At 40.7% G+C, this 20,380-nt stretch overlaps 1 protein-coding gene across 4 annotated transcripts in view; it reads left to right on the top strand.

Moving 5' to 3' along the window:
- Positions 1 to 20,380, top strand: part of PTPRO (protein tyrosine phosphatase receptor type O) — a 262,085-nt gene that overhangs the window by 226,909 nt on the left and 14,796 nt on the right. For all 4 annotated transcript variants that reach the window (XM_081589156.1, XM_081589157.1, XM_081589155.1 and 1 more), the window contains 5 exons: positions 1,671 to 1,752; positions 14,538 to 14,628; positions 16,684 to 16,760; positions 17,595 to 17,729; positions 18,209 to 18,331. In XM_081589156.1, the coding sequence (XP_081445282.1) occupies positions 1,671 to 1,752; positions 14,538 to 14,628; positions 16,684 to 16,760; positions 17,595 to 17,729; positions 18,209 to 18,331 (508 nt within the window). The remainder of the gene's footprint in view (positions 1 to 1,670; positions 1,753 to 14,537; positions 14,629 to 16,683; positions 16,761 to 17,594; positions 17,730 to 18,208; positions 18,332 to 20,380) is intronic.

The following is a 20,380-nucleotide window of genomic DNA, read 5'->3' as shown; positions in this document are numbered from 1 at the left end:
TAAGCCCAATTTTAAGGTCAACGTATTGCTCAGAGACAGCAGGGAGGGGACCCTCCTCTCGCCCCCAAGTTAGCTGCTCTTTTGGAAGGATGGAAAGTTTGAATGAGAAAGCTTTTAACCGGGAGTCCCTCTCCTTGGTTATACTTAGCATTCTCTGGCTTAGTAGACCTGAGATCTTGAATTCCTCACTAACTGTCTCAGCCTTGGCTCTCTCTGGAGCTCCTTCTGAAAAGTGAAGTGAAAGTGTGTGTTAGTCACTCAGTCGTGTCCTACTCTTTGTGACCCCATGAACTATAGCCACCAAATTCCTCTGTCCATGGAATTCTCCAGGCAAGAATAATGGAGTGGGTAGCCATTCCCTCCGCCAGGGGATCATCCCAACTGAGGGATCAAACCCACACCTGCACTACAAGCAGATTCTTTACCGTCTGAGCCACCAGGAAAGCCCAAGCATGAGGCTAATGTTGTCCATGTCTAACCTCAACTATCAACCAAGCAAGATAATGCATAAGCATGTTTACAGTTTATAGTGTATTTTAAGAGTCAGGGCTTCCCTGATACGATTTTCACACATATACACACTTAAGGGTACCAGTCAGTGTTATTATTATTAAGTAAAGCCATTAAAATTTGTGTTATCTGGGAGGCATAAAACCCTTAAAATCTACTAAAATCTTAACATAAATTAATCAGATGAGCTAATTAACAACTTTGAACAAATATCCATTATATGCTATGTATTTGCTAATAAGAGATAAGACCACAGGTGGATGACATAAGCTGAGTAAGTTGCAGCAAGACTAAGAGAAAGGTTAACTCTGTGGACCCTGGTAAGGTGGGAAGGCTTGGGTTAGGTGACAGAGTGCTGTGTCCTGCAGAAGCTCCAAGAACAGTTTGGGACAGGTAGGCTCTAGAAGAGATAAGCAGCTAGAGAAAACTACGGGAAATAGAACTGAATTCTCATTCCACAAAACAAAAACAAGGTGAGAACTTCTGCAGCACATGCAGAAATGTGAAGTCAGATGTGTTACTTTATTTTACTTATGAACTGTTTTGAGACTTCTGGAGATGTGCAAGGCTCTGAACACAGCCCTCTCTGAGCGAGGCCCTGGGAACTCCCTGGAGATGTGCTTCCAGCCTTTCTCTGGGGAGACACAATTCCTTGCCTTTGTCAAGCTGTTTAAATTTACAAGTGTCTATGATATACAAGTGTCAACCTTGCGATGTAGGTATCCCTACGATATTTCATAGATGAGCAAGTTAAATCTCAGGAGAGTTAAGTAAATAAAGTAAAACTGTAATTCAAACAGGTCTTCAGGCTAATCCTTGGTTTTTTCCCATAAACTGGAGTTTTCTAGAAGCAACACATATTCCTGTGTGTGTATGAGCATGTGTGTGTGAAATATGTTGCTGCTAAAGTAAAAGCCAGTGGAAAATCTAGAGATTTTTCCCATCTCAAGGAAGTTAAATATATACGGCTCTCTTTTTTTAATTATAATATATTAGGGATTGGTAATTTTAACCCTAAAAAAACGAGTGCTAACCTGTGAGAAGCAAAACGTCTATTTTCTGCAAGAAAATTGTTCATGTTTGAGAAGTAAGGTGTTAAACACCGTATGACGCCTATCAACGGGATTTTTAAAATGTACCTTTCTTTGTGTTTGACAAAGCCCGGTTCAACTGGATGACTTTGATGCCTACATCAGGGATATGGCCAAAGACTCTGATTATAAATTTTCTCTTCAGTTTGAGGTGAGTAGATAAAGTATTTCCTGCCCTCTGTGGGCATTGGAATTGGCAGACTTGTACCTGCATCAATCCTCTGCTCACTGGGCAATGCTGGTGGTGTGATTCATAACGGGCAGCATGATCACTGGGCTCAGGGTTGTCTAGTGTGCTGGTTCAGAGTGAAGGATGTCATCCCTTAGTAGGTCAGTGTTTGGGTGGCACAAATGAAGGAAAGGAGAAGATAGATGTAGGCGCTGGGATGAACAAGCATGGTAAGAGGAGATGTTTTCCATGGTAACACTGAAAAACAGGGGGATGGAAAGTGAGAGGGAAGCAAACTGATGATTGAGAGTCAGAGCAATTTCTCTTTCAGGGGATTTTTACTGTGTTTCTCATGTCATTGAGGCCACGGTAAGTGTGGAGAGTGGATGAATTGGATTGGACCGCTTTGTCTTCTGAGCATGAAAGAGCCTGGTGTTTCTTATAACCTTAGGAATCTTGGCAGTCTATTGGATATGTGAGGTTTTGTTTGCTTTTCTTGGAGAAATTGGAGAGAGTTGCACATGCTTTGTGTAGAAGAAGAACGAAGTTAGTGACATCTCCTTTTTCTGAAGCACACTTTTTTCTTTGAATCCAAGAACGTGTGTCAGAGTAGATGGAAATGAGTCTAGGATCGCTGTAGAGTGAGGGGTACAGCTGGTCCCCAGGTTTCCTTCTCACATATTTCAGAGCTCAGAACACAGTCTGGAGCCTTCCACATACAGCAAGGCTCAGGTGACTCGTGATTCACAGAGACCAGAGAGACAGGAAAGATAAAGTGATTTCTAAATTGTGTCATTTTTTAAACCCTCTTAGGCTTTTTTTTTTTCCTGTGAGACACTAGGCTGTTGAATAAAGCTGCCTTCTCCTCATTATCCATATTCATTTCTTCTTTTCCCGCATCAGCCAAGAATAGCTTTATTCTGCAAGAAGCAGCAGGAGTCCTGGTGTGGATATTCATCCCAACAGGGGATTTAAGGATGAGAAGAGTCTCATACATTATCAAATACAAAGCCCCCAACTATCACCTGTGTCTTGAGAAATGTCACATAAAGCCTGCCTGAGTCATCCATTGTATGCAGGTGCATATGAAATTATAAATGCTACACCAGATGCTCAAAGAACAGAAACCAAATTTGAAATGGAGATCTATGGGAGGATTGGGGGCTTCCCTGGTGACTTAGTGGTAAAGAATCCACTTGCCAATGGAGGAGACTCAGGTTCAATTCCTAGGTTAGGAAGATCCCCTGGAGAAGGAAATGACAACCCACTCCCAGTATTCTTGCCTGGGAAATCCCATGGACAGAGGAGCCTGGCAGGCTACCGTCCATGGGGCCGCAAAAGAGTCAGACATGACTTAGCAGCTGAACAACAGCAAAATGGGAGGATTGTATTTCAGAAAAGTGTACCAATGAAAGAAGGAGCCTTTTTATAAGAAAACATAAGGTTAAACTCAGAAGAAAATAAATATCTAAATAATTCTCATCATGGTGATGAAAATGATTGGGTTAGCCAAAAGGTTCATTTAGATTTTTCCATATCATCTTACAGACAAATCCAAATGAACTTTTTGGTCAATACAATATAATATAGGTACACTTACAACTTCGTTAAAGCCTCAGTCTTTTAATTCCTACTAGGTGACTTGATCTCAGTGGCACAACCAGGATCACTGCGTTTGCTGGCAGGCAAACTTCAGTACTTTGCTGAGTTGATGCCATCAAACCCCAGTGTAACTATTACTGTGCTTCTGAATTGCATCATTAGTTTTTTTAAAAAAATTCAGAGAATCATTTTCCAGTAAAAAGAAAATATGGTTTTTTTTCAGTTGTGAATGACAGAAACACAATTCAAACTGGTTTAGACCAAACATAAAGGGAACTTGTCCAAATGAAAACTACGATCTCTCATATAATCAAAGGGAGGATTGAGTGGCTACACCAGGAGGGGAGCAGGGAAGCAGCTGAGACTCAAGAATGGCTAAAATCAGGAGCCAGAGAACCCCTCTTTAGAGAAATAGAAATTTCTCATTTCTACTTCTCTCTCTGCCTTGGCCTCACTTTCTCTGGCCCAATCCAACCTCTTTCTCATAGTGGAAAATGGAAACACCAACAGCCTCAGAGTGTTGCTGAAAGTGGGATTGCTCAAAAACCATTAAAGAGGCCAGATGGTTGAAAAGGCAAGTTTGCTTTATTTTGGATGCCTGTCCAAAGGCCAACTCTCCCCACTGATGATCAGTGAGCAAGAGCTTTTATAGACAGAAGGAGGGAGCTACATGCAGAAACAGGAGTCAGCTTTGACAGTCATCTTGAAACTGGTCATCAGTGGTCTGACTAGCATCATCTTGGTTGTTTTAGGTACAGTTAATCTTCAATTCCAGGGTCTATTCATTTCCGTTTCTTTGAGGCCAATTCTCAAAATTGTGGCAGCTTATGTCATGGCTACAGTCTAGTCATCATATAATTTACTTCTTCCACCTGGTAGGGGTTTCAGTATCTATAAGACAGCTCACAGGACATGGATCAGAATATTATCTATAGCCCTTGAGAAGGAACTAAAAGTCCTTGACTATACTTAATGACTATTATTAATTATTATTATTTGGTTTCCTTCGACTGTTTCTTTTCTACATGTTCTCACTTCTCTGATTAAACTTATTCTTTGGCGAAAGTTTTTCCACAGACAAAAGGCAGGCAGAGGACATAAAGAGAAAGGACCTTAGAGTCCTGCTCCATTTCAAGGGTATCACACCTACGGTTTCCAGAAGGAGTCGTTGGCTCTCTTCCTTTTTTGTTGTTTGAAAAGTAGGAGGGAGGATTCTGACTGTCTGGCATGGGTCATGATGCCTGTTCACACTGTCTGCAGTCAGGGAGGGCAGAATCACAGAAGAACAGGAGTTCTTACTGGAACCACGTGGCTAAACCAGAGAGAGAAAGCATTATTTCCAAAATTGTTATGTTGAATTATGTTCAGTTTAAAAAAATGGCAACCCACTACAATATTCTTGCCTGGAGAATCCCATGGACAGAGGAGCCTGGCAGGTTACAGCCCAGGGGTTGCAGGGAGTGGACACGACTGGGCGACCATCACTCAGTTTAAAATCTAAACTGTTGTTGTGCATGCTTGCGTCAGTCATGTCTGACTCTTTGCGACCCCATGGACTGTAACCCACCAGGTTCCTCTGTCCATGGGATTCTCCAGGCAAGCATACTAGAGTGGGTAGCTATTCCCTTCTCCAGAGGATCTTCCTGACTCAAGGATTGAGAACCTGGGTCTCCTGCATTGCAGGCAGATTCTGCATTGCTCAGATTACTGTTTGAGCCACCAGGGAAGCCCATACACACATATATAATATATGTTAAATTAATTATATTATTATGGAATCATATATTATATGATTATTATACTGTTGTATTTTATAGTTATTATAATTATACTATATATGATGTTATCCTATATATGATCATATAATAGAGGATAGGTGATAGATAGATAAATACAGAGATGAATGGAAGGATTTATTTGAAGAAATTGGTTCACACAATTGTGGAAGCTGGCCAGTCTTGAAATCTGTAAGGGGTCTAGGGATAAGATGATGCTGCCCCCCAAGTCCAAAGGCAATCTAGAAACAGAAATTCTCCTTTGTCAGGGGTCATTGATCTTTTTTCTGAGACCTTCAACTAAGTGGATAAGATCCACTTGTTTTATAGAGGTTAATCTACTTTCTCAAGTCTACTGATTTAAATGTCAATTGCAACTAAAAAAAACCTTCACCCAACATCTAGACTGATGTTTGACCAAGCAACTTGGTGCTAGAGTGTAGCCAAGTTAATGCATAGAATCAGCCATCACACCATGGCTTCGAGATATGTTTAATGTTTTTATTTATTATTCATCTTTTTTGCATATCCCTTTGTTCTTAGAACATTATTGGTAAAATACGTAATTTATTTGGTGCCAAGTTCTGATACTGTATCTATGCTCTGGTGAGAAAATACAGATTACTCTCTAGAAGTCTGTATTCAATCACAGGCTCAGATTGTAGGTTTTCGACTAACATTTGCTTAAGCAGTGACCCAGTGGTCTGACTCACTTCCTTTTTCATTTGACAGCCTCCCAGGAGTTGACAGCCTTCAGCTCCACCCCACCCCCACATCCTCAGGTTCAGAGTCAGAGGAACCTCATCTGTTTTCAAAGACCCATTGTGCATCCACACTTGATTTCAGGGTGCACGTCAAACCTTTCGCATGGCAACCCTCACATTTTCCAGAACTTGATCATTAATGGAGGCTTAAGAATGAAAAATGTTTCTTGCTCTAATGGGACCTCAAGAGCATTTGTTGTTGCTGTGGAGTTCAGTCATTAAGTCCTGTCCAACTCTGCGACTCCATGAACTGTAGCACTCCCAGCTCCACTGTTCTCTACTGTCTCCTGAAGTTTGCTCAGATTCAGGTCTATTGAGTTCAAGGGCATATAGAGATGGCTGAATCAATTAGACTAGCTAAAGTCAGTATCTGTACAGTTATTTATTCCATTTATATTAATGCTTATTCACTTTGTATTCATATTCATTCAAAGTGACAAAATACACTTTGTCAAATGTATTCATTTTGACACTGACCTTGAAAGATCATGCTCATATTGAGAAATTACATCATTTATAAGCATCATGAAAATTGAAACTAATGTCTAGGTTTACATGTATTACCAGTACAACTGTAAGTCATACATAAAGCTACATGTGTATGTACTCAGTTGCTAAGTCGTGTGCCACTCTGCGACCTTGTGGATATGTAGCCCACCAGGTTCCTCTATCCATGGGATTTCCCAGGCAAGAATACTGGAGCCAGGTTGCCATTTCCTTCTCCAGGGGATCTTCATGACTCAGGGATGGAACCTGAATCTCCTGCGTTGCAAGCAGATTCTTTACCACTGAGCCACCTGGGAAGGCCAACATGAAGCTATACTAGTTGCTAATTTGCATTTTCTGAACAAATTCCTTTTTTAACTTTACATCTGATTTTGAATATGCTGGAAAGATTGATTATCCTTCTGATGAAAACCTACATCTTTTCTTAAGGAGGTTTGAGATCCAGGGATTAGATTCAATTCCTCATTTCCTGTGTCTCATGTTGAAAACATTTTGAAGATCCAGACTTTAGAGCTCAGAATTGGAGCGCCCACAAGACATGGCACATATTGCTCATTTTGCCATTAATTTCTCTGCTTTGTGTTTGACTGGCATGCTAGGGAGAGTCCTCACCACCTTTGCTTAGAAATGTGGCTGTAAAGGTCAAAACAAAACTATACCACTTGCCACATGGTTCACAGGAGATGATCTTTGATTTCTGGTTATTTGTAGCTGTTTTTACTTGTTTCAGTCCAGTTCCCTGGAGATCTACCTGCAGCACTCCTGAAATAAATCAACTCAAATCTTCAACAGTCCTATGCCAGGGTTCTTACTTTGTTCCCAGACCTGATTTTTCTCTGCTCTCCCTCCTTGCCTCGGTTTGATCTCAGCTTCAAGTGCCGGTACTAGCAATTTGTCCAGTGATTGGAATATTTCCCTTAAATCCCATCCTAGAATCCAGGGCCCTACTAGCTACTGCTAGACTTTCCCGAGGCTGACTTTGTTCTTTTCCAGTCTTCCATCGTGTCCAAGTTTCCCATTCTTCCTTCAGAGTACCTATTAAAGTTTGACTCATATTGTCCAAAAGATATGTTCGAACCCTAATCACTCATTCCTCAGAATGTGACCATATTTGCAAATAGAGTTATCGCAGATGTAATTAAAATGAATGAGTTCATACCGGAGTAGGGTAGGCTCTTAATCCAATATGTCTGTTGTCCTTATGAAAAGACAGAAGACACAGAGACAAAGAAGAAGACCAGATGATGGCAAAGGCAGAGACTGAACTTGGAATCATGCCCTTGCAAGTGAGGGAGCACGAAGGATTGCCAGCAAACCTTCAGAAGCTAGGAAGAGGCAAAGAAAGATGCCCCTGTAGGTTCAAGATGACATATGTCCCTGCTGGCAACTTGATTTGGGGTTTCTACCCTTCTTTATTATTAGATGAGAAATTCCTGTTATTTTTAAGCCACCCAGCTTGTGGCACTTTGTTATGACAGCCCTAGGGAACTAATACAGAGCCTCACTAGATATCTTGTTCTAAATCCTTTCTTCTCCCTTTGGGTTTACCTGAAAAGTAACCAGTCATTGCTCAGCCCCACAGGACTTTTCACTTGCCCTAGATGGAACCTCTCATGTCAGCACCATGGGTCACCTTGCTTCTCCTGGCTTGGCTTGTAGTCTAGTTGTCTAGCTCATCGGACTCTAAGGTCCAACCTTATCCCAAAGCAAACAAGTGCTTCTTAGCTGCTGACATTGTTATAGACTCTAAAGCCAGAATACAACTTGTGCTCTTCTCAGGAGATGGTGGTCCGTGTTATGGACTGAAGGTGCCCCCACTTCCAAAATTCATATGTTGAAGTCCAAGCCCTAGTGTGATGGTATTCAGAGATGGAGCCTTTGGGAGATAGTTAGTGTTAAATAAGATCATGGGGATGGAGCCCTCATGATGGGATTAATTCCCTTGTATTAATAAGAAGAGACACCAGAGACCTTGCTCTCTCTTCCTCCCAATGCCCACCATGTGCACACAAACAAAAGATCATGTGAGCACACAGCCAAGATGGTGGCCACTTACAAACAAAGGGAAGCCTCACAATGAAACCTACTTTGAAGTGAAAGTGAAAATGTTAGTCGCTTACAGTTAGACTTACTGTACCTTATGTATACATATATATATATACACACACACATACATACACCTATATATGTGTGTGTGTTAGTTGCTCAGTAGTGTCTGACTCTTTGCAACCTCATGGACTATAACCGGTGAGGTTCCTCTGTCTATGGGGTTCTCCAGGTAAGAATACTGGAATGGGTAGCCATTCCCTTCTCCAGGGGATCTTCCTGACCCAGGGATCAAACCCAGGGCTCCACATTGTGGACAGATTCTTTATCATTTGAGCCACTGGGGAAGCCCCGAAACCTACCTTTCCAGTACCGTATTCTTGGACATCTTAGCTTCCAGAACTATGACAAGGGCATTTCTGTTCCAGCTGCTCAGCCTGTGGTATTTTCTTATGGCAACCCAACCTGACAAATACAGTGCATGTGTTTGTGCTCTGATTTTCAAGACTGTATGCTTCAAACACAGCCGACACAACACAGACTGCCACCAGCTTCAGTCACTCTGTTCGTTTTCTAGGGGGCTGCCACAACAAATTACCGTAATCTTGATTACTTAAAACCACAGAAATGTACTTTCTCACAGTTCTAGAGGCCAGATGTCTAAAATTAGAGTGCTAGCAAGGCCATGCTCCCTCCGAAATCTCAAGGGGAGTATCTCTCTTTGTCTCTTCCAGCTTCTGGTGGACCCGGGCATCTTTGGCTTGTAGCTATATAGCTCTAATCAGTGCCTTCATCTTCATATGTCTCTCTTCTTCTCTCTTTTATCTTATTCTGGTTTATGTTACTCTATTTTATTTAATGTTGGACATTGCCTTCATCTTTTTTTTTTCTTGATCATGCCACATGGCACGTGGGATTTTAGTTCTTCGACCAGGGATTGAACCCACATCCCCTGCATTAGAAGCCTGGAGTCTTAACCACTGGACCACCAGGAAAGCCCCTCCTGGGGACTTTTATAAGGACACTTATCATTAGCTTCAGAACTCATCCAGATAATACAGAATGATCTTATCTTGTGATCCTTAATTACAACTGCAAAGACTCTTTCTTAACAAGGTTCCAATGTGGACATATCTTTGGAGAGATCACGTTTAGCCCATGATAGATGACTGAGTAACCTAGGAAAAAAACCTCAATGATAAATTATATTAGAAACAAAACTGGCAAAAGAAAATTCAAAAATGATTTATGTGGGTTTCAGGCTATCACCTCATACTTTGCGTTCATGAAGATTTAAGCCACTGGAGTTTCCGTCTGGCTGGAAAGAAAATAACTGCGAAGCTACTGGGCTAGAAACTTAGTATTTAATTTCCTACTTAGTGACAGGCTAAATTACAAAAGATTGCAAGGCATTTTGTGTTCCCTCGCCTTCCCTGCTTTGCTGCAATTTAACTTTGGCAATTTACATTTACAGTGTTCAGCCAATTAAGCGTCTCTTATCAACTTAAGGCATTTACAGCAGGAAAGCAACACACAATTAAAGTTCTATCAGCCAGTCAGCTTCCATATGTGCTCTAGTGCTCACTCTCAATCTGTTTCCACAGTTTCTTTTCATACTGGAGGCCTTTTCCTGTGGTTGATCACTCTGTTTTCAAAGTGAGGGCTTAGCAAAGAGAGTTGTACAGTTAGCACAAATGGCAAAGGAGGGAGAAATAATGGAGCCAGACAAAGCAAAACAAAGAATCCTAGCAGAAGCATTTCACAATCATGATCAATAAGTGTTGCATTGATATTTACTAAGCTTAATCATTCCATTTGATAGCCACCATATATCGGAGAGGTATGGAAAAATTATTAAGCTTATCTTACACATAATTAAACTAACAAGTTACAGAGAATTAAACAATGAGAGAACTAGTTAACCTACTTTTTCAAGACCCCACAGTTTATAAGGGCTTCCCAGGTGGCTCAGTGGTAAAGAATCAGTCCACCAATGTAGGAGACACAGGTTCAATCTCTGGGTCTGGAAGATCTCCTGGCAGAGGAAATGGCAACCCACTCCAGCATTCTTGCCTGGAAAATCCTATGGACAGAGGAGTTTGGTGGGCTCCATGAGGTCACAAAGAGTTGGACATGAATAGGCATACATGCACACACACTTTATAAGTGTTCCACCAAAATAAGCCAGATATTTACATAAATAGATAAATTTATTTATATAACTTTATTTAAATAAAACAGAGAAATATTTAGACAGTTTTATCTATAAAGACACTCCCCAAAGGAGGTATGTTTCCAAAATATTTTAAGCAAAGGAAGCATCATTTAAGTAAGCTTAGAGCTGCCAAAAGGAAGTAACCTAAAAATAATACTGGTTAGGTTGAAGTTTGCTAAAAATAAGTTTTGGTTCTTAGGAGAACAATATAATCAGTCTTTGACAATCCTTTTTAAAATGGAAAAAAAACAGTTATAAAAGAAAAAATGACAAACTTCTGTTTGATGGCATTTGGCAAGCAAGGGTTTTGACTGAGATAGAAAAAACATTCAAATGTGTAAATTGAAGATCAAAGTCAGAACTGTTGGTCTTGAGATTGACTTCGACTTGGGCCAAGAGCTTGACATTTTGTGAGCCTGAAAAGCCAAAAGTGATAAAAAATCAAAAAAAGAGAGAAATCTGGATAATCAAGTCAGTTCATCCATGCTGTCTACAGCTTGCCTTCCAATTTCATTTAGCACACACCCTAAGCTACCAACGAATTTCTTTGTGGATGCAGCAGGAGTCTCAAGAACTGGGTGTCTACAATATTTGCTTTGCACGAGCACTTGAACCAAGACACTAAAGGCACACACACACACACACACACACACACAAAGTGTTACTGTTCAATCTCTCAAAACATGATCAAATGTCTCCAGCTCCTCTCAAAAGTCTTTCAAAGGCACTCCAAAATTCCTTCCCCTAAAAAGTGTTCCTCTAGCTTCTGATTCTTTGAAGTAATAATTGGGAGGAATCATGAAGAGTAGCATCCCATGCATGCTCAGTTGCTTCTGTTGTGTCCACTCTTTGCGACTCTATGGACTATAGCCCGCCAGGCTCCTCTGTCCATGTGACTCTCCAGGTGAGAATATTGGAGTGGGTTGTCATGGCCTCTTCCAGGGGGTCTTCCCAATCCAGGGATCAAACCTGTGTCTCCTGCGTCTCCTGCATTGTAGGCAGATTTTTTACTGCCGAGCCACTGGGGAAGCCCCAGCATCCCATATAAGTAAATAAAATTTCCAGCAAGTGGTGTCTCTACTTCTTCACTTAATAGTCTTTTAGAAAAATGCATACTATCTATGTAACCCATTTGTAGAGGGTTACATAGACATATGGTTACATAATATTGCCTTCAGATTTGTACGGGATCTGCTGCATTGGTTGTGCACTGCACAACTCCAGGGAGCACCATTCTTGTAGACCATAAATGACGCCTCTGGGGAAACTCAGGCAGTCTGACTCCAACCCCTTGTTTCCTTCCACGTGCATAACATAGCTGCTCAGAAACCCCGTTTTCCAGTAATGTAGACTTTCTGAGGTATGTTGGTTGTCTGCTTATATAAAAATTGCTGTAACAATGCAGTTCCTGATAACAGAATTTATAATAGTCCTGATACACATAAGCAAATATTTGGATGTTCCTATTTTCATGGAAGGGTTTGCCCACCCACTATTTTGCAGTTTCATTACCAGATTTCTTTGTTGTTGTTTAGTCACTCAGTTGTGTCTTACTCTTTGTGACCTCATGGACTGCAGCACTCCAGGCTTCCCTGACCTTCAACCATCTCCCGGAGCTTGCTCAAACTCACGTCCATTGAGTTGGTGATGCCATCCAACCATCTCATCCTCTGTCATCTCCTTCTCCTCCTGCCTTCAATCTTCCCCAGAATCAGGATCTTTTCTAGTGAGTTGGCTCTTCTCATTAGGTGGCCGAAGTATTGGAGCTTCAGCTTCAGCATCAGTCTTTCTAATGAATATTAAGGATTGATTCCTTTAGGATGGACTGGTTGGATCTCCTTGCTTGTCCAAGGGACTCTCAAGAGTCTTCTCCAACACCACAGTTCAAAAGCATCAATTCCTTGAAGGTCATCCTTCTTTATAGTCCAACTCTTACATCCATACATGACTACTGGGAAAACCGTAGCTTTGACTATATGGACCTTTGTTGGCAAAGAAATGTCTCTGCTTTTTAACACACTGTCTAGGTTTATCATAGCTTTTCTTCCAAGGAGCAAGTGTCTTTTAATTTCATGGCTGTAGTTACCATCTGCAGTGATTTTGGAGCCCAAGAAAATAAAGTCTCACTGTTTCCGTTGTTTCCCCGTCTATTTGCCATGAAGTGATAGGACTGGATGCCATGATCTTAGTTTTCTGAATGTTGAGATTTAAGCCAGCTTTTTCACTCTCCTCTTTCACTTTCATCAAGAGGCTCTTTAGTTCCTCTTTGCTTCCTGGCATAAGGGTGGTGTCTTCTGCATATCTGAGGTTATTGATATTTCTCCTGGCAATCTTGATTGTGGCTTGTGCTTCATCCAGCCCGTCATTTTGCATAATGTATTCCGCATGTAAGTTAAAAAAACAGGTTGACAATATACAGCCTTGATGTACTCCTTTCTCAATTTGGAACCAGTCTGTTGTTCCAGGTCTGGCTCTAACTGTTTCTTCTTGACCTGCATACAGGTTTCTCAGGAGGCAGGTAAGATGGTCTGGTATTCCCATCTCTTTAAGAATTTTCCACAGTTTGTTGTGATCCACCTAGCTAAAGGCTTTAGCAGAGTCAATGAAGCAGAAGTAGATGTTTGTTTGGAATTCTCTTGCTTTTTCTATGATCCAACGGATCACAGAACAGACAGACTTCTAGTGCCTGTCAATCCAATATCTTGTAACACAGAGAGTGTTCCATACTTTTTGTTCCTCACTCTCTCCTCTATTATACTTTCTTGAAAGTTCATTGCTTATAGGAGATATACCTATTTCTCATATAATTTAGTATTAAATTTCTCATAGGATAGGAAATATTTTTGCCAACTGCATAAATTTCAAGTTACCTTGTATCTCCTGAAAACTCTGAAACATACTTCTGTTTTCAAATCTTCCACACCTTGAGAATGTACACACAATTTTTACCTTCTCTCAGGGATCACTTAGCTATCCAAGGTATTTATGTATTACATTAGTTAGACACTACTGCAGTAAAACTATATAAGAAATGATCTCAAAATCTTGGTGACCTACAATTAGTTTTTTTACTCGTGGGGCTGGAGGACAGCTGAGATGGTTCTGCTTCAGGCTGTGAGTCGGGGTCAGGTCTGTTCCATGTGTCTTCTCATCCTGGGATCAGCAGTTTCTCTGGGCACATTCTTTTCCACCATATGGCAGAAGCCCAAGGAAGCAAATCAAGCTGAGCAAACACATTTAAAGCTTCAGATTGGACATGAGTTCCACCCAACTTCGTTGGCCAAAAGCAAAATGACAGAAGTAGAATGGAAAAGTATACTTTGTTTCAAAAGGGAGCCAAAAGAAAAGTGAAAGTGTTAGTCACTCAGTTGTGTCTGCTGTCTGTGACCCCATGGACTATAACACACCAGACTCCTCTGTCCATGGGATTCTCCAGGCAAGAATACTGGAGTGCATTGCCATTTCCTCTTCCAGCGGGTATTCCAGACTCAGAAATAAAACCTGGGTCTCCTGCATTGCAGGCAGATTCTCTACCATCTGAGCCACCAGGGAAGCCTCTGCAACATCATAAGGCAAAGGGGTGTGGTCACTGTGGTAGTTCTATTAGAGACAGGAAGTGAAAAACAATCCACGATGAGCAATAAACCAGTGTGAACAATAATCCAGTCCCACAGGAGTGGGATTGCTGGATCATATGGTAACTCTGGTTTTAGTTTTTAAGGAAACTCTGTACTGTACAGCATATTGGCTACACTTTTCCACTCTAAATTTTAATATTTTTGTTCTTATTCTTTGCAAATGACTTCTATCAAATAATCCCTCTGATGGAATCTTAAATCTTTTCTCTGTCATTTACAGGAATTGAAGTTGATTGGACTGGATATTCCACACTTTGCTGCAGACCTTCCACTGAACCGATGTAAAAATCGTTACACAAATATCCTACCATGTAAGACGGTCAATAATGCTAATCCTGCTCTTGTCTTCCAAAGGCTGAAGGGCTGTTATAGCAGATGAATCAGTTCCACCAACCTCTAGCCAGGCCAGGAATGATCTGTATCCTCAAGGCCATGTCTGCAATCGCATTGATAGCATTGGTGCTTTGATATCATTAGATCTTGTTGTGTGTAGGAAGATTTAATTATCATGCTTTTAAACGAATTGTATCTGAACAGAAAAAACTGACCCTTTGACCCTTTGGAGATCAAAACATCTTAGCCAACTAAGGGATAAGATAAATTGTGCTCATAACCTATTTTCAGTCAATTCATTGACAGTGGAAGGAGGCAAATAGAAAGGAAATGCAACGTGTGAAAAAGGCTCCTTTCTTACTTCTGGCAAGTTCTGCTGTTCCTTAGGATTTTGCAGTAAAAGCAACATTCGAAGAAAAAGTAACACAAAGTACTTAATAGGACCATTAAAACACTTTTAGTATAGATTTAACATTCCTCTCTGCTACACTCTAGTGGGGGCTGGGAAAGAAGAGAAAAGTGCAAACCTTTACCAAGAGAAGCCTCCTTCATGAGGGTTTTTGACAAAATTAGGTAGGATTAATATTATCATGAACATCCCTTGTGGCTCAGTGGTAAAGAATCTGCCTGCAATGCAGGAGGTGCAGGAGCTTCAGGTTCGATCCTGGAGTCAGGAAGATACCCTGGAGGAGGGCATGAGAACCCATTCCAGTATTCTTGCCTGGAGAATCCCATGGACAGAGGAGCCTGGAAGGCTGCACAGTCCATAGGGTTGCACAGAGTCAGACAAGACTGAAGCGACTAAGCACAGCACATTATCATATAACGCTTTACATCTGTACACATTTCAGGATTTATTATCTTCATTTGAAGTCCATTTATAAAAAGCCCATCAACACCATCTTCTTTTCTCTAGGCTTCCCAGAGGTAGTGAATTCTCTGGATATCCCTGAAAGTGAAAGTGAAAGGTGCTCAGTCGTGTCCGACTCTTTGCTACTCCATGGACAGTGGAATTCCCCAGGACAGAATACTGGAGTAGGGTAGCCTTTCCCTTCTCCAGGGCATCTTACCAACCCAGGGACCAAACCCAGGTCTCCCGCATTGCGGGCAGATTCTTTACCAGCTGAGCTATCAGGGAAGACTTGAGTGAAATGGAAATCCTAGGTTTAGGCTACATTTGATAGCCTTCACACAACCCACGAGATATTTTAGTTCCTGTACATATTCTCCACGATTCCCTGCAAAATCTAGAGACCACTCCTTTAAGAACAGGAGGGCTGGTGGGGAGGAAATAGTGGTTGAGAGATATTTATATATTTATTTAAACAAGAAACTAAGATTTAGATATGGCTAAAATATAAAGCTAAAATAAACTTTATCTATCTACCCTATCACTGACCAATTTAACTTGATTTGGGATACAAATATTAAGTACAGAATTGTCTTGACAAGTCTTCATTACACTCTGAATGTTTTTCATTTTTTCTCTTTTGTTTTGTATCTGTTAATACCAAACTCCTAATCTATCCCCCTTCCCCTCCACTCATTTCCCCTTTGGTAACCATAAACTTATTTTCTATATCTGTGAGTACATTTCTGTGTTCTAAATAAGTTCATTTGCATCATTTTTTTTTTTAGATTCTACATATAAGTGATATATGATATTTGTCTTTTTTTGTCTGACTTACTTCACTTAGTATGGTCATCTAAATGGAATTATTTCATTCTTTTTTTATGCCTGAGTGATAGTCCATATTGTATGTTTACCACATCTTCTTTATCCATTTGTCTGTTGATGGACACTTAGGTTGTTTCCATGTCTTGGCTATTGTTAGTAGTGCTACACTAAACATTAGGGTACATGCATCTTTTCAAATTAAAGTTTTCATCTTTTCCAGATAGATGCCAAGGATGGGATTGCTGGCTCATATAGTTACTCTATGTTTAGTTTTCAAGGACCCTCCATACTATTCTTCATAGTAACTGCACCCTTCTGCTGTGACTTTTAATATTTTTCTCCTTATTCTTTACAGATGACTTTAGCCGAGTGAGATTGATCTCCATGAATGAAGAGGAAGGTGCAGACTACATCAATGCCAACTACATTCCTGTAAGTAAAAAAAAAATAAAAATAAAAATTCTTAAATCAGGCCTCCAAAACCAACCAAACAAACAAAACCAGGCATCCAAATTCTACCCCGGCCAGAGGAAGACTATTACGGCTGCAGAGATGAGTCAAACCGTTCAGTAGAGAGTCATTCTTTACCAAGCAGTTCAACTCTAAAGAATAGTTTTCATTACTCCATTTTAGAAAAAGAATAGAGAGGGAAAAGCCCAGAGAATAATAATATTCAAATATCTTTGAAAAGGACTAGTGAAAGTGAAAATAGATAATTATACTAAAGATCTACTTTGCTGTGCTTAAATTTCAGTGTCAGCACCAACCTGTGCTTTTAGAATGTATCTGTATAGACACGTGGTTGTTATTGTAGAAAGGTGTGGGTGTGATTTTATAGGCTTCCCAAGAAAAATGTTTAAAATCACATGGATTTGTGCAGTTAGTTACTATGACTGTCTCTTTGATGGAAAAAAAAAAAAAAGGAGAAAACATAATATAGGTGCGTTTTCCTTCACCAGGTTTATCCCTAGTAAATTCTCAGTTTCTTCTCATTTATGTGCAACAGCATTTGATGTTGATTTTGGGGCTTCCCTGGTGGATTAGATGATAGAGAATCTGCCTGTAATGCAGGAGACCCAGGTTTAATCCCTGGGTTGGGAAGATCCCCTGGAGAAGGGAATGGCAACCCACTCCAGTATTCTTGCCCAGAGAATTCCACTAACAGAGGAGCCTGGTGGGTTACAGTCCTTGGGGTCGCAAAGAGTTGGACATGACTGAGTGACTCACTTTAGCTCCTTAGGTGACAACTTTGTCTTTGCCTTCTAGGGATACAATTCGCCCCAGGAGTACATTGCCACACAGGGGCCACTGCCTGAAACCAGAAACGACTTTTGGAAGATGGTCTTGCAACAGAAGTCCCAGATTATTGTCATGCTCACACAGTGTAATGAGAAAAGGAGGGTAAGTACTTTCAATCCTTTGAAAGTAAAGGATTCAGCCCCAGTTAGCAGTAAAACCTGCACCAGCCACTGCCAGGGAATAAGTGCTCACTGTGTGGGGGGAAGGAGGCTTAGAAGGGAGGGGACATATGTGTACTTGGGATTGATTCACGTTGCTTTATGGCTGAAGCCAATACCATATGCTAAAGCAATTATCCTCCAATTAAAAATTTTAAAATGGTGTGGGTGTAATTATATAGGCTTCCCAAGAAAAATGTTTAAAATCATACGGGTTTATGCAGTTAGTTACTTTGACAGCCCCTTTGATGGAAACAAAGGAGAAAACATTACATAGGTGTGTGTTCCCCTGGCTCCATTCTTCATCCTTACTGTAATCCTATACGATTCTTCAGAGGCCAGTCATTTGCTTTCTCTAAATGAGCACTGACTGTTTCTTCCCCAGCCTGTTGGTCTTAAAAGGTTACGCTATTGTCCCCTCAGGTGAAATGTGATCATTACTGGCCATTCACAGAAGAACCCATAGCTTATGGCGACATCACGGTGGAGATGATGTCGGAGGAAGAGCAGGACGACTGGGCTTGTAGACACTTCCGGATCAACTACGTAAGTCAGGGAGCAGAGCTGCAGGGGCCGTCCCCATGCTGAGGGAATCCCCGGGGTCAGGAAACCCATCCTCCTTCATGGGAGACTGTGAGTGCTTTAGACTTGGCGACACTGCTTCCTCCAAGAGAAAAATGCCACATAAAACGTGCTTGTTTCCCATCTTCCGAAGGGTGATGTGGATAAAATGCTTGGTCCAGACAGCCAGAGGACGTGGAATCAGAAGGCTGCACTGTTCCGTCTCAGAGTCACCCAGGGTAATAGAAGACACGGTGACCCATGGCTCACCAAGCATGACTAAGGAAAGAAGTGTTGCCACTACTTATACTGACTGTATGTGAGCATAAGGAGGATATACAAAATAAGGATATACTTACATTATAAATCAAAACGTAGGCTTAGAGGTAGTGATATGGGTTTTGTTTGACTTTGTTTCTTATTTTGTTGTAGTTTGGTTTTTATTATTTCAAAGGTACTTCTGGACCTTATTAATCATGGTTTCATGGCTCTTTTGAAATGCTGTTGATTGCTGGTGGTTAGGATGTCAGAAAAGTCTGTTTTTCCTGTCAGGCAGACTTTTGAGCTCAAGCTGAATATTGGTGTGCCAGGCTAGGTGCTGACATCAATCCCAGTCACCCTGGTTCCTTCTTTATGGCTCCTTCACAGAGAGCAGTCCTAAAAATAGGAGGGAAGTTTTACTAGTACCGTGTTCTCCAGTGGAATGTGCTTTTTGTTGAAGACGAACAATAGGAACTTCCTCATTAAAACTCACTTCTCTGCTTAGAAACAACCCTTCCTCACAGGATGGATCAGGGGATGAACAAAAAGAGGCTGCTTGGTGAAGCCTTTACATTAAGAATGAGTTTTACCTTTTAAAACTTGGAAAAAATTAAAGGAAGAATACTATTTCACAAGAAATAATATATGGAAATTATATAATTCAAATACCACTGTCCGTAAGTAACATTTTATTGAAACATAGCCACAAACTTGTTTACTGATTTTCTATGACTATTTATGTCCTACATCAGGCTTGAGTAGTTGCAGCAGAGACTGTATGATCCACAGAATCTAAAATATCTATCTGCCCTTTGCAGAAAATGCTTGCTGACCATTTAATATAGACAATGGAAACAATGGTTGTTGGTTTCAATATAACATAAGCCCTCAAGAACTCACCATTTATTGATATTTACAAGAAACAAATCACTGCTTAACCGCTAGCAGTTAACAATGGTTTTTGCTGCCTTAAGAATGTAGGCAGATCCCAGTGTAACTGCTCCATGCTGTTCCATTTCTTTGAAGTGTTCGTCTCCTCCCATTCTCTAAATACACCCCTACTCAGAGTGTCAGCTCAGATGTCATCTCTTTATCAAGCCTTCCTCGTCTCAAGAGACCCTTCTCCCTTCCCTCCCCTGCCTAATCCCAGGGGTATCGCTCCATCCCCCTGCACTGTAAGTGGTCACAATCCTCTGATTTTGCGTCTGCCTCCTCCATGTGCTATGAGTTTCATAAACAAGTATCCTGTTTTGATAATCCTTGTAGGGACTCCCCTGGTGATATAATGGTTAGGACTTTACCATCCAATGCCCGGGATGTGTGTTTCATCCCTAGTCAGGGAACTAAGATCCCACATGCTTCCTGGCCAAAAAAAACAAAGCATAAAACAGAAGCAACATTGTAGCGAATTCAATGAAGACTTTAAAAATTGTCCACATCAAAAAAAACTTAAAAAATAATAATCCTTTTAATCCCAACAGTTAGCCACTTAATAATCTTGTGAAATGAAAAATAAAATCAGTGAATGGATGTTTTCAAAAATAAGAGAGGATTAAGAAAACATCAACAGATTTAACCATCAGAGAAAATATTTAACAATAGGAATTTTATTTGAACTCTGCTTTCTGTCTTGGCTATGTCAACCAGAAAGCAGTGCAAACTGCTAGACAAATATAAAATAGATTTGAATAGAATAAATCTTTCCCTATGTTTTGCATATAGGTGAAAAAAAATTGCAAAGCAAACATAGGGTATGTTCCCTTGAGAGGGAAG

The sequence above is a fragment of the Giraffa tippelskirchi genome, chromosome 4 (assembly GCF_054371585.1).
Source record: "Giraffa tippelskirchi isolate mGirTip1 chromosome 4, T2T-mGirTip1v1.2.pri, whole genome shotgun sequence".
NCBI classification, from domain to species: domain Eukaryota; kingdom Metazoa; phylum Chordata; class Mammalia; order Artiodactyla; family Giraffidae; genus Giraffa; species Giraffa tippelskirchi.
This window is presented reverse-complemented; position numbering and strand designations above follow the sequence as displayed.